Below are 14,971 nucleotides of genomic sequence, written 5' to 3' on the forward strand. Positions count from 1 at the left end.
CAAAGTGAAATACACAAATGGAGGGAAAATTGAAAATTTCAAATAGGAGGGAAAACTTATTTAGTAAATGAGTTTAACACTACGTCTTTAGTTTGAATCACACAGGGAATGATTTATAAGCTTAATTAAATATTTTTATATTATGTATGAACATAATATTAAGTCATTAAATATTTGTTAGTGAATGAGTAATTTAGATAGTTAGGGCTCACATCAATTATTTAACAATAACTATTTAAATCAATAGCAATTTCAATAATTAATTTGTCAATTGCTAGCAATTTGGCAAAATAGTAACTGTTATGAATCCGGGTTCTAAATAAAATTCGGTGGTCTGCATATGGTGCAATTAATCCTAAATTGAGGGCCTTTATTGAAAAATCAACTTTTTTCCGCCCGGGGAAAATTGAAAAGGCCCACCGCGAGTGAGACTTTCTGAATCCGAAGGTTGGATTCAGCTCTCCCCCAACCCCCCTCTCTCTGTCTCACCCTCTCTTATTTTCGGGAAAATGGGGAATTCGTCGAAGGACGACTCGGCCACCGACGGCGACACTTCCAGCGGCGACACTCCTCCTTCCAATTCCGGTGTCTACTCCGAGGGCGAGAAAGTCCTCGCCTACCACGGCCCTCGCATCTACGAAGCCAAGGCACACACTCCCTTTCTCTCTTTAACCTAGCTCTATTCTGCTTAGCTTTTTTAGTTTATTCTTTTACTTCTCTCCATTATCTGGAATTTTCGCTAAAGTACAAGATAATAGGGTTAATTGCTTGTTGCTTAAACGATTAACGCGTCGTGAAGCGTAATCATAGGTTAGGTTAGGTATCTTAGAAATTCAGCCAAGTGAGTAACAAATCGAAGGCCGTGGGGACTGGTTGATGGGGAAACTAGGGTTATTGGATTTGTAATTCTGTCTTGGTACTGTGGGATTTACAACTTTTGTTTGTATCAAATTGCATAAAAACTAAGACAAGGTATTGGTTCGCTTGAGCATTAATGTTTGGCTTCTTAGTACTCAGTACTCTAATTAAAAACCTCATTAGTTTTGTTGGCCTGATAAATGTCGACTTGGAAGAGCTACTCTGTATGTAAAATGACGCTCATAGAATCAATTCACTGCTACTCTTTTAGTTTTACTTTAGTAAAAGAGAAAGAAAGAAAGACAAAGTGGTTCCAGCTTAGTTGGTATGGTTGTAATTTAAATTTATTGTTTGGTTAGGACGTTACTAGCTTTCTGGTTTAGGGCATTGACATCCGGCTCAACATTTTTTAGCTAAAGAAGTATATTTTTCCATTTTAGCTACCAACTTTTTCAAAACACTTACATCTCATTCTCTATTTTAGCTATCCACTTACACTACTCAATTTAAATATTCTTTCCTTCAAACAATCATATTTTTTTAATTTGTCTTTTCATAATGGTAATATTTTCAAAAATTCGTCTTTTCCCAACGGTCATATTTTTGAAAATGTGTCTTTTACTAACGGTCATATTTTGAAAAATGTTTTTTGGTTACCAAGTTCCGCTCACACTTGAATTTCCTTCCGAGCTAATGGGTTGTTGATTCATTCGATCCTTCAATTTTTTGTATATCACATAATTAAAAATAAAAGAGAGATGAGATGAGAGGAGGAATGATAGAATTTTAAGGGCGCTTTTTTTTTTTTTTTTTGTGTGTGTGTGTGTGTGGGTAAAATGGCAAGCTGGATGCAGGTAGTTTTCTGCACATTTTGCTACAGGATAAGCCAAAATAGCTGAATGTGAATGCTCTAAAGGGCTGGGTCCCCTTAATTTGACATGTAAGAAACATGTGTTCGTCTCTAAAACTCGTGTGTTGAGGTTGTTGAAAGATGTTGTTTTGTTTCATATGGATGCATTATGATATAATTAACTTATATTATCTGAATTTTTGTGTTCAGATGACTATTCTGAAAGTGCTTATACTTTTGAAAACATGGCCAGCCAATTTTTTATTTATTTATTAGTTGTCACTATTTTTTTTTATTCTTTAATTTTCTGATTATAGTTGAGTTTTTATTTTTATTTTTAAATATTTCAGGTCCAAAAAGCTGAACTTAGGAAGAAGGAATGGAGATACTTTGTTCACTACCTTGTAAGTTTGATATTTTCTTCTCTGTCTTTTATTCTGTTATTTTTTTGTTCACTTTCCTTAGTTTCCTAGCGCATAGTACCATTTTTGTAACATATTCTTCTGAGAACACCATTGTGGATTTTGACACAATTAAATTTTAAGGTGTACAAATATGACTGCTCGAGCTACTGAATGTCTGGTGTAGACAAAGTAGGAGACAAAGTATTGCGTAATTATGGTAATAAGTGACATACCTATTGCTATTTTGCAGGGTTGGAACAAAAAGTGAGTATGTCTTCAGTCCCATTCACTTTATTACATTATTTCACTTCAGATTTTCAAAAGTAACGAGGTACAGAAATTTCGAATTTAAGGCATTGTTAGTATTTTGGCAATGCAACTATTTTGAGCAATGAAACATCTGTATGTCTCTTTTTTCCCCCCCATTGTTCACTCTCTCTCTCTCTCTCTCTCTCTCTCACACACACACACACAGTGATCTGCAATTTGAATGGGTATAATGTATACACACGCAATTATTTAATCTCCATTTACACTTTTGTGTCTTGGGAGTTGCTACTCGTGTTCTTTATTTAAATGACATTGAACTTTGTAAGTTAGCAAAGCTATCCAAGCATAAAGGGTGCTGTTCAAGAAGGTATTCTTGTTTTTAATATTTAAGCTGTTTCTTAGTTATATAATTTAAACTTATTGATGAATATTCATTTTATACACTTATATGAACAGTATATGAAGGTCTTAGAAAGGATGTATTACACTATTTTTCTCATTATTCATATTTTCAACCCTAGTTATATTCACAGACACATGAACCTGTGGTTTGTGGTTTACTAGAACACTGCACCTAAGATTTTAATGGCTACCTACATCGATCTTTAGCATATATACCATATACAAAAAGGCTCAAGTTTCTTATTATTGAATAATCTCATGTAATAATTTATTCTATTTTCTGTGAAAGGAACTTCATAACTTTTATTATTTTTGTTGGAAATGCCTGCTTCCATTAATAATTATGCCCCTCTTTAAAAAGGGAAACAGAAATCATTACTATGGCTTCGACATCTTTCCAACAGTTGGGACGAATGGGTGGGTGCGGACCGTCTGATGAAAAATACTGAAGAGAATGTTACGAAGCAGCAGGCCCTTGACAAAAAACAGGGTGTAGACAAGAATATGAAGTCAGGTCGTTCGGCTCAGACAAAGCCAAAAAGCTCTGCAGGTTAGCTTTATTCTTTTTCAATCGTTTAGCATGTAAAAATCACAAGTAGCAGTTTCCTAGAGTTTTTGTGTGTGGTGTATCTCCGTGTATTTGCATATGCATTATTCTCTGTTAAAAACCATATTTAATAATTTATTAGGTAAAAAGTAAGAACCTTTTTTAAAAGTATTTTTGGGGCAGGGAATTAGGTGACTAACTATCTGGTTAAGGGTGGTTTTAAGGAGAGTACAAGTAAAGGCTCTCCCTCTCTCTCTGGTTACATATATCATTGGGAGCGGCTCATGTTCCATTTAAAACTCTCCCATTCCCTCCCATTTTTATTCAAATATAAGGCACGTGTCAAAAAAGAATCTAAAGATCAATATAATGCCATGTTAACAACGCTCTTTTAACTCCTAAAACACCATCACCATTAACTTAATTATAAAGTGAATCACCCTTAATAGTAGTCTTGATTAAATAAGCAAAAAGAAAATTTTACTATTTCAATTTCAATTAAAAAAGGAAAAGAAAAATTATACTATTTTACAATCTGATAAGAATGAATAAGACTCATAGAAGCAATCAACCGCCATTTTTTCATTACTTTATTCATATATGTCTTACGTAATTGATTTATTTATCATCAAATTGGAAGAATATTAATTTGAGTATGTACAGTGGGTACTATTTTTCCTGAGGAATACTATTGACTACTATTTGTACCATTCAGTTGAGCTACAAATTTTTTTTTGGCCAACTTAACTTTTCTCTAGATAGTTGGTTCAAAACATACAAGATTAATTTGAGCGTGTATAATAATTTAACAACACAAGGACAAAAATGAAAGACGATGCATAAAAAGATTATGCTGCTAAAATTACATACTTAAGCATTATATTCTTTTTTTTCCTAATTATATTATTTCTGAAATATTTATTCTGCTTCTGAATATTCAAAACTAATTGACATTTATCCTGCTTGATGTTACACAGACACATATAATTAAGCACGCATTATGAAAGATTTGTAAATAAAAATACATATGGTATCTTGTAAATTAATCTAGTCCTACAAACCTATATTTTTACCTTTAGTTAAGATTACTATTTAAAGGCTGTTGAATTTATAATTAAGTTAACAGTAACAGTGTTTTAGGGGTTAAAATAGTGTTGATGACTGTCATTATATTGATCTTTAGATTCTTCATCCGAATAAAAATGGGGGGGGGGGAATGGGAGAGTACTAAATGGGAGGTGGGCCGCTCCGGCGCTGCCCATAGCTTTCCCTTCAAAAATAGGAAATAGGAATTATGTTCTAGACCAAGTTCCCATAAGTCCTTCCCCGACTACAATAAGTTTCTAGTGAATGTGAAACTTATTGTACAAACTGTTTCTCACTTGTTATTGTAGTAATACCTTAACTTATTATTGTTATAGCTAACAACATCATCTATTCTGCTTTTAAACTTTGTAGATACAAAAGTCGATAAAGAAGACCTCAAGAACAATGGTATGCATTATTTTTCCGTCTCATTTGGGTGTTTTTCATTCTCTAATTGAGTAACTATTCTGCATCATTGATACCATCTGTATCCCTGCAACTGCTGCTGTTCTTGTTGTATGTTAGTTTGAGTTTATAATTAGTCTGTTTTTTTTGGAGGTCCTAGCCATAATATTAGGATGGTTGTACTCCAAAAATGGTATCAAGAATTCTACTTCTAATTCGGCGCTTTTATTGTGTACTTCCTATATACTTGGGTTATGCCTTGTACTTTTAATAATATTTCAATTACTTATAAAAAAAAAAGTGGTATCAAGAATTTATTTCGAATTTTACATTTTTTGTTTTGTTTTGTTTTTGTTTTGTCTCTTTGAGGTTATAAAACTAAAAATGTCTATGTTTTGTGTAATTGTTTTCTACAAGGGCAAGTACAGTGAAAAATATTAGGATTTTCTGGCCAATTTAGTTCAATCCCCTCGTACAATTTATTAAAAAGGGTAAAAGATGATATCATTTGTACTCCACATGATACTTTTAACAATACCCTTCAAGATAGACCATGGTTATAATTTTATGTATTCCAAGCCTTCTCAAGTAGTTTCTTGGATGTTAAAAATCATGAGAATGTGTTCTCTCATGGAACTCCAAATTATCAGCGGTTAATTGGTATTGCTTGTTCCTAATGGACAGCCTGTGCGAAAAATCAAACAATTCAATAAGGGCTTCATCCATGAGGTCCACAAGTGATGAAAATTGGAAATAGTACCAATGTTCGAAAACCTTAAAAAGACACCATACCGTCACCTTTAATGTTTTCCATATCCTTTATTGCCCTCATTCACAGTCATACCTTCTTTTTTTTTTTTTTTTTTTTACAACTTTTTTTTTCCCTCTCAAATCCAATTGAAATCAAATTAAGTATCTCAACTTTTCATGAATGCTCAGACACACTTCTTTTGTTCGGGCGGATTGAAGGAATAATGGGAATGTAGAGGAGGGAAGAGTGAAGGGATTGACAAGGTCCCCTTGTTTGGTAGGTGGGAAAAGTTGGAGGGAGGGAGAGGCCGAACCCCTCTGGACCTGCCAAAATCAATCTGCAAAGAAGTTGGCTGATGGAGAAGGGATTGATGGGCTCTTAAGACAAATGTGTGAAATTCTAATTTTTATCCTCACTTTTAAACCATTTTAATCAGGGACATAATGGTAAAATACATCGATATTTTTTCCATCCTCTCTTTTCTTTCCTTCCTACTAACAACATGAGGGAGAAGTTGACGTCCTTCACTTCTTCTCTCGTACCAAACATAGTGTTAGTAATGTTTAGTTCTCAAGCGATCTAATGTCAGTCATTGCATACATATGCTAGGGATTAATAGAAAACTTGGTTTAATTAATATTTTAATCTGTTGAAATTTTTTGCAGTGTCAAAAGGGAAGAAGCGAAAGAGTGAATCAGGCGTTGAGGTCTGGTTTGTATTCGGGTTAAATATATTGTTTAATGATTCTTGTTTTTCATGTTCTTGATATATTGTTAGATGCCTTGGTGCTTGCTTGCTATATATTTTGTGTTGCTCTGTCATTTCTAGTTTTCCTCCCCTTGTGGTAGGCATAAAAGACATGATAGTTATAAGCTTCATTTTTAAGGCTGTTATGCTTTTAAATTATGAAAGTATCATACACACGTAACCTACAAGAATGGTGCATAGTTTCATTAAAAACTAAACTTTAACATAAACCTTGAATACAATTTGAGAGGATTAGAGTACTTACAATCAAAGGATGAAATCCTGGTGAAAACTTGGTTGATAGGATGTTTTCTTGGCTGTGTGATGTAGGAGAATGAAGACAATAACATTTTCTTCAGGAAATTATAATGGCTGAAATATGTAGGGAGTTTTGTGTTCTTGTGCTCTTGAGAATTTGTGAGAAAAAGTGAGAGAATGAGGGGGCTATGGAGGCATACGGCCATAAGGGGTCTTTAATAAGTATAGGGCTCTTTCCTTGTCTCCAACAAACTAGGTTTAAGTGACCAAAAAGATTTAAGGACAAAATTTCCTTCAAACTGATTTGGACCTCCAACTTAGTTTAATAAGTGCCAAATTTCATTTCTCACATGTTTTATTTTTAATATTTTAAGAGTCATTTATTGCCATTCCACTAATTTATGAACCCAAACATTAATTTTTTAAGAAACCCAAACATGTTGAATGACACTTGTTACCTATTAGAGTAGGTTGAAAGAAATTTCTAAGATTAAAATTCTAATTTTTAGAAAACCTGGATAAAATATCCCTAGGGTGTGGTTAGGGCTTATTTTGCCTAAAATAGCATTTAAAGTATTTACCTATCAATAGTACCATGCTACAAATTAATTTGGAGGCTATTAAAGTGCTTGAAATAGGATTTTCATGCGCATTCACATATGCAATTTAAACTGAATTCATGACGTTTTAAGAAAAATTCCTATTACTAACAAAACTAGTAAAATTAATTATCATGTTCAATGATATTTGATCCATTGAGCTAAAAAAAAATTTTCAACCTTGTTTTATGAAAATAATCATCCTAGAATGTTTCCTAATTGAATAAAAGACGTATATCATAATTTTTTTATGAAAACTATGTAATACGTGGCCAAATATGCACTTGAAAATGTTTGAATTATTTTTTTAATACTAACATTATTAATGACATAAATTACATCATTTGTCACATTAATCACATGTGATCCATTTAATTGGGTTAGTCTAACTAAGGTTGGGGAGGTTACATTAATAGTAGATTTTAGTTGGCTTTGCTTGAGGTGACGCAGCCCATGGGCATATAAACACATGCAAAAAGATGATCCTTGGTTGGGACATCATTAAATAGTATTAGCTATTTTTTGGTTTTTCACGAATTTATTTTCTGATAACTGGTTTAACTTTGATTTAATGATTTTTAGAAGGACAATGTGTCTCTGGAAAAGCTTGTCAAGATACAAATTCCATCTACACTAAGGAAGCAACTGGTTGATGACTGGGAGTTTGTTAATCAGCAGGACAAGGTAAGCTTGAAATGTTTTTTTCAACACAATAAAAAAATGTAAGTGTTGTAATACTTTTCTTCTATTTTTACTGTATGGATGCTTGAAAATGATCACATTTTTCCAACTAAACCTTTAGTCAGTAATCTACTTTTAAAAAAAAGTCGTGATATAGAGAAGATTAGCATGGCTCCTGCGCAAGGATGACACGCTTAAACCTAGAATTGGTCCATATTTTTTATAAAAAAAAAAACTTGTGAAAAAAAGGCAATCCAGTAATATATTGATGCATTCAAGAATCCTTTTTTGTGCAGCTTGTTAAACTTCCACGATCACCAACTGTAGATGATATTTTGACAAAGTACCTTGAATACAGGTCAAAGAAGGATGGCATGTAAGATTTACTTAATTCTTGTTACCATTGCTTGAAAGCAATCATAATTAAGTTTATCTCCTAGCTTCTATTCCTTCTGTGTCTCTGATTGTGATTTCAATTGTTGTTTCTGTAATTTGTTTTCCAATTGCACAGTATCTCCCAATGTTGTTATATGAGCACCAAAATATTTATTTGGTTGCTTGCTAGAATAGCATTTACTAGATTAAGCTCCAAATTGGGTGCTTATCAATGAGATGACTATCTCGTAGCATCCCCAAATATTTCAACTTTGTTTGTACTTGGATTTAATTAAGTGAATTCTTTTCTCACCATTGGCAATGAAATCCAGAACTTGGGTTATGGGAAACTAAAAAACATAAGTCGAACTTGTGATATTTTTTGATTTTTGGGCAAAATGAAAGGAGACATTCTAGCACTTCATAGTTAAGAGTTTCAGTTTTACTTGGGCTTTGCAAACTGGGTTAGCGATTCAACCCAACATAACCAATTCTACAGAACCAATGTAGTCAGACCCTCGTTTAAAGCAAGCATGAAAAATCACATTAGTATTATATTTGGTTTAGGTTGGGCTCTTCAAAGAGTTGCTCACCCAAGCTTTGGCCACCATGGACAATATGCCCAAGCAATAATGCCATTATCATCTTCCGAGAGACTCCCAATTTGATGACCTATCATTGTGCAGCTGCATTGCTCTCTTATCTATAAAAGAAAATTGAGACCCTCTCTCATTAGCATCTGATAGGAGACTGTAGTTGCAGATGTCTTTTATGCGTGCTTTGTAATAGGCCTGCATTCTCTTTTACAATTTTCCTACACATTATAATGATTTTTCAAAGAATTCTATTTTCATTTCTGTGATCAATGATGGAGAAAAATGCCTAATAACCCCAAATAAAAATGTATAATATACTTTTTTATGAAAACTTCCTAACTAATTTGTTTGGAGAAAATCAAAAGGAGAATATTCTATGTGCATGACCTGTAAATGAAACCCATTGAAAGGTTTTATATAGATGTTTTAGGGTACGTAACTGTTGAATGTAGTTGCGGAAAAGCTAAAATTAGGACAAGTAAAACCGCTGTTTATTTTGAATATAAATACATGCTGAAGGGAGAGGAGAGGAGCAGGAAAAAGTGAATTGAAATTCAAGTTTTTAAGTCTCACTGTAAAACAAATTAATCCAAAAAAAAAACGACTGAGATTATAATGAAGATTTGTATGATTGACTAAAGTAGGGATGCTGTGTTCTATTCCTTAAAGAGGGAGGTTAGCCTTTTCTCTTACATTCATATGTACGTGTTACACTTATACATACATACATACATGTTATGAGATCAATCCAGGTCTGTCCATAAGTTTCCACATTTTATGAAGTTATGATGATGCTATAAGTTAATCATGTATACATAGGCTCTATTAAACTCATTATGCTCTCAAGTCCATGTATCTATGTATTATTATAAGATGTTGGTCTGGAGCCTCCACCTATACTGATATCAGTAACATGGACATTTTTTTTGTTTTTTCAAATACAGGATGACTGATTCAATAGGAGAGATCTTGAAAGGAGTGAGGTGTTACTTTGACAAAGCATTGCCAATGATGCTCTTATACAAGAAGGAGCGCAAACAATACCATGAAGTGGTCATAGATAATGTCTCTCCATCTACCATATACGGTGCTGAACATCTACTACGGCTCTTTGGTATGTGTGTCGATAATAAGTGCTAAGGCTTTTTAACGAGCATAGGGATATGAGGACAATTTATTAAACCAATGTGTCAGAATGTCTTTGTATATTTTGTTTGATGAAAATTGGTGCAGCAAGCTTAGATTAATATTTTTTTTATTTGGGCTTCCACTTTTTGTTATCTCCTGAATCAATTTTTATATTTATAATTTTTTTTTTTGAAAAAAATCTATCATTTTTGCCGCTGATGGTTCTTGGGTTGAATGGAATCTCCTCCACGTAATAAGGATGGGAGGTGAAGTCATAGGTTTAATGCTGTGTGAGTGTATTTCTTGCCTCTAAAAGGGAATTTTTTTCATGTCCACCTGAAAACAAGCATTTGTATTCAAATTTTTAACAATCCATTTTGTGCATCTATCAGTTTTATCCCTAAAAAGATAGTACTTATTCTTTTGAAAGAGAAAAAAAACCCCGTTAGATACTTCTTTTTATTAAGAACCATGCCAACCCTCCATCATTTATCATTAAGCCAAAGCCCCTCTGCACTTTTTGTTATATACAACATTACCTATTAAAAAAAAGGTTAAGCCAAAGCCCAAGGGAAATGCTTATTTTTAATGAAAAGTTGCATTTTTTTAACCAAGGGAGCTTTTTCCCTGGATGTTTAACCACATCCTTCTTGGTTGTATGACAAATTTCTTTTCTTTCTTTTCTGACAAAGCATCTGTAGATGAAAAGTTGCATTTTTTTAACCAAGGGAGCTTTTTCCCTGGATGTTTAACCACATCCTTCTTGGTTGTATGACCAAATTTCTTTTCTTTCTTTTCTGACAAAGCATCTGTAGAGCAGATTATCTTTGGGATCGAATTCCCAATTAGTAGGTAACTTGAACCTGTTTAATCTATTGATTTTCACACTCATAATTGAGTTAGTCTTTCTTTTTAACCGTTGGTGTTTATAGCACCCTGTTGAAATCCCTGAACATTGTCCTGTGTGAAAAAGTTTCCTATTTAGGCTGCAAGCAAGGTATTTAATTTGGAATCTTAATGTGTTTTTTTTTTTTGGTCGCACTTGATGACTCAAAGCATCACAGTATATTCTTCCCATTTCATGATGATATACCTGAGTTGATTTCTCCTAGTCTCATTTGCAAGTAACCTTTATGTGTTTCTGCGTTTTAGACTTTTGCTAATAGCAATAAATTTCTGGTGTTTGCAGTTAAGCTGCCTGAGCTTTTGGCATATGTGAATATTGAAGAGGAAACGTTGACTCGCATGCAGCAGAAATTACTTGATTTTCTCAAGTATCAACTCAATCCTTATAAATTATATTCAACATTTAGAGAGCAGTTAATGTTCTAAAATTCTGTTGTAAATTCAGTACGGCAAAATGATAAAGATCCTCTCCATTTATTCATTAAAAAAAAAGAGAGGAAAGGATGTAAAATGGAGAGGAGTCATTTCATGATCATGGTTTTATTTTGTTGCATTTAACGATGTGTATGATGTCACGTCATTTAAAAATTTAAATGATGTGACAACCTAGTCACCATGTGGCAACTACACTATTAGATTTTAGATTTGTGAAATCTAATCTTGGTCATGAAATGACTCTTATCCATTTCAGTTGAAATGGAGAGCATCCTATTCCACGGCAAAATTGGACTAGTGTTATCTCCTCCAATTCTTTGCAATTTGTTTAGCAAGGTCTAGATCATGAATGCATTATTAACTTTAGAGTGAGCATTCTGTTGAAGAATCAAATAATTTGATCAAAAGCTGATATCATGCATTAAAGAAGAGTGTTATAAATGACACTACATTTCAATATATGCTTTCAGTTTCTATATTCGAAAGATCATCAAAACTATGAAGACACGTTGCTCTGTCCCTCTCTCTTTGATAGAAGGCATTCTCCCTTGAAGCTGCTATGAACACATCATAAATCATTTCAATTACAAATCATGAGCATGACCATGTTTGAGGTCCAAGGAACATCGCATAGACATCTATAAATGCTCAATTGTGTTTTACATGCCAAATGAGTAAGGCCCATTAATTTACCTGCAACACGTGTAGATTCTGTTATTCAGTAATTAATTAATTACAGGTTGGTGCTGCTGATGGGTTTGCATTCAGTGAATGAAATATAATATATAGGGGCATTTTGATCACAACTTGAGAATAGAATAGTTTCATTTTAATTGTCGATGGATTTTTATTTTGGGTCGACTAGAATTTCAATGTTTCTAAATTCTCCTTTGCATTTCAGTATGTGATTTTGCTTGTATTGTTACAATATGGGTTGTGAATTTGGAGTGTTTTGAGTTCCTTATCAAGTCCAATTGCTCACTGCTATTGGTAACCATGATGCAGGTTTCTGCAGAAAAATCAAAGTACTTTCTTCCTTTCTGCTTATGATGGCCCCAAAGTTTCTGAGGGAAAAGGCAAGGGAAAAGATGACTGAGGATGGAACATCTAATTGTTGTCTTCCTGCTTAACAATCCAGGTTGGAACATCTAATTGTTGTTGTAACAGTAGCCTTGGTAATTCATTCTTTCCAAGTGACATTCTTCTCTATTTTAGTTGACATTCTTCCGGGACTTTGTTGTACCATGAAGTGCTACCTCTTGGAATAGCCCAATGTTTCTTGTAACTGAAGTGATTCTTATGGTGTGATCTGCTCTTACAGAAACCAAAAACTCTCCTCGAAGTAGTGGTTTGAGATTTAAATGGTAATGCCGTTTTGGAAGGCAATGTGTCGTGATACTTATGGGCCACGTACCAATATTATTCCAATCTAGCAACAGTTGTAATGAAATTCACGTTCCAGCTAAGGAAAGAGTTACAAGCATGAAAGAGTCATAATCTTCCATAGATTTTTATTTGCTTTTGAGATCTTTCTTAGGACTGTTTTATTGTATGAGAGACCCGAAAGACGTTATTGAAGAAATGAAATTGTCGTTGTAGACAAGCATACGGGCTTCATCATTCCAGATTGCTGCCAGCCACGTCCAGCACAAACCTGTATCTCACATCGTTCCTCTCCATTCTTTCGAATGCCTGGTTTGAGTAATCCATCTTCACCACTTCTACCATTGATGTCAAACCCTTCAGCGCCCAGAACTCCAATATCTCCTGTGTCTCTTCCATGCTTCCAATGAGACTCCCGGATATCGTCTTCTTTCCTATATGACAAGTCGCAATTATTATACAAAACAAGCACACCTTAAATTGTGGAAACTACCGAGAATTGACATAATCACAAGAAGCCTTGGCAATGACATGAAAATCTCTAGGATTGGTGGGGTTGAGAAATTGTTTTTGTTTGTGCAAATATAATTGTGAGGGACCAGGCATACCTAGAATCAAGTCGACGGAATCAAACTGCAGTGGTTTAGGAGCAACCCCAACTAACATTAGCTTTCCATCGACCTTGAGAAGTGGAAGGTAGGATTGTAAAGGGTGCACAGCCGGCACAGTGTCGAGGATATAATCCAAGCTGCTAGCGGCTTGTTCCATCTCTGCCGTGTTGGAGCTTATCAGAAAAGCATCTGCACCCAATTGCTCCAACGCCTCCACCCTCTTCTTATCAGAAGAACTGATGACAGTGACATGATGCCCCATTGCCTTCGCTATCAAAACACCCAGATGACCAACTCCCCCTAAACCCAAAATCCCGGCCTTGAGAGCTTTATTGAACCCCTTGAACTGTTTCAATGGACTATAAGCTGTCACCCCAGCACACAGCAGTGGTGCCGCCTGCTCTGGTGCAAGCTTTTCTGGTATCCGGACCACAAACCTGCATTCACTCTAATATTAATCGGGAACCTTCTATGTACTAAAACAGAAGATCAAAAAAGAATAACTTGTTTTTTGCATACTTGTGATGAACAACCATGGCAGAGGAGAAGCCTCCCTGAGTGGGTCGGCCATCTTTGTCTGTGCCATTGTAAGTGAGGATTCTGTTGTTGCAGTACTGCTCTTCGTTGGATTTGCATGACAAGCACTCCCCACAAGACCCAACTATACACCCAACTCCCACAATGTCTTTAACTCTAAATTTCTTGACATCTGACCCCAACTCCACAACTTGTCCCACCACTTCATGCCTTCAAATCAAACACAAGGGGATGAGAAGCAAAAATTACAAGAGTTTCTCTGCTTTTGGTGTTTAAAGGTATAAATTAACGCCATGTATTGTACCCTGGGACCAAAGGATAGTTAGTGGAGTGAATCTCATTCCTCATCTGATGAAGATCTGTGTGATCCATCCCACAGTACAAAACCTTGAATACTACATCTTCTGGACCTGGTTCCCTGTTAACATGAACGAACATCAAAATGAATTTCTGAATAGACTACAGAGAGAGAGAGAGAGAGACCTGAGAGTGAATGAGTAAGGAGAGAGATGTCCAGATGAATCTCTAGCAGCCCAACCAATGACCCTTCTTCCCTCCATTCAAAAACCAATAAAACACTACACAAAATAATTCAGAGAGAGATAGAGAAGACAGCACTCAGAACATGAAGCTACAGAATGATTGATCACTTGGGATTTTATAGCCATGGAAATCCCTGTGATCTTGACTCTTGGCCTTGCTTGTTTAAGATATTCATATGCAGAAAATTAAAAGCATATATAAATGTCATACAGAGAACTCAAGAGTGTAGTGGCGGGCCGGCGGCCTTAAAAAAAAAATTAGTTGTTTCAGATATCATAACCATAATATATAGCTTCTTTTTCTTTTGACCAATTGGGTTCCAATTTCCTTTTTTTAGTAATCTGAGGGGCACATGATAGGAACCACCGCTTTGATTATTTGTCTTCCGTGGGACCTTAAGGTGTTGGGGTGGCTTGGTGTGGGAGACACAGGTGGAGAGCTCATCTTTATCACATACGTCATGTGTTTTCCTTAGACGGTTATACCCTTTAATCTCGTGGCTTTATTGGCGAGCACACTGAACCAATGCTTCAATCACTGTAAGGGTATGTGTGACTAATTTTGCGAAGCCAATACTTGACAGGGAGCGCTCTTCCAAT

General features: G+C 34.8%; 2 protein-coding genes and 1 non-coding gene across 8 annotated transcripts; 2 read left to right on the forward strand and 1 right to left on the reverse strand.

Moving 5' to 3' along the window:
- Positions 1 to 433: 433 nt before the first annotated feature.
- LOC132186189 (protein MRG1) lies at positions 434 to 12,679 on the forward strand. Of its 6 annotated transcripts, none has more exons than XM_059600034.1 (12): positions 434 to 647; positions 2,059 to 2,112; positions 2,363 to 2,376; positions 3,189 to 3,334; positions 4,790 to 4,825; positions 6,239 to 6,279; positions 7,760 to 7,861; positions 8,155 to 8,234; positions 9,774 to 9,943; positions 11,147 to 11,276; positions 12,304 to 12,436; positions 12,514 to 12,679. In XM_059600034.1, the coding sequence occupies exons 1-11, from the start codon at positions 510 to 512 to the stop codon at positions 12,392 to 12,394; spliced, it is 1,002 nt and encodes a 333-aa protein (XP_059456017.1). In that variant the 5' UTR covers positions 434 to 509; the 3' UTR covers positions 12,395 to 12,436; positions 12,514 to 12,679. The 6 variants fall into 6 exon arrangements, with proteins under 6 accessions (XP_059456017.1, XP_059456016.1, XP_059456015.1 ...); XM_059600033.1 differs by having other exon boundaries at positions 12,620 to 12,679; XM_059600032.1 differs by having other exon boundaries at positions 12,304 to 12,679.
- On the forward strand, positions 7,977 to 8,079 carry LOC132188869 (U6 spliceosomal RNA). Its single transcript, XR_009440930.1, has one exon. It is a non-coding gene; the product is annotated as a U6 spliceosomal RNA (small nuclear RNA).
- On the reverse strand, positions 12,301 to 14,603 carry LOC132186187 (probable cinnamyl alcohol dehydrogenase). Its single transcript, XM_059600031.1, has 6 exons — positions 14,583 to 14,603; positions 14,313 to 14,407; positions 14,134 to 14,247; positions 13,812 to 14,039; positions 13,290 to 13,729; positions 12,301 to 13,115 (listed from the first exon to the last, which is right to left on the reverse strand). Exons 2-6 carry the CDS (start codon positions 14,387 to 14,389, stop codon positions 12,916 to 12,918), a joined length of 1,059 nt encoding a protein of 352 aa, XP_059456014.1. The 5' UTR covers positions 14,390 to 14,407; positions 14,583 to 14,603; the 3' UTR covers positions 12,301 to 12,915.
- Positions 14,604 to 14,971: the final 368 nt, after the last annotated feature.

The sequence above is a fragment of the Corylus avellana genome, chromosome ca7 (genome assembly GCF_901000735.1).
Source record: "Corylus avellana chromosome ca7, CavTom2PMs-1.0".
Lineage (NCBI taxonomy): Eukaryota > Viridiplantae > Streptophyta > Magnoliopsida > Fagales > Betulaceae > Corylus > Corylus avellana.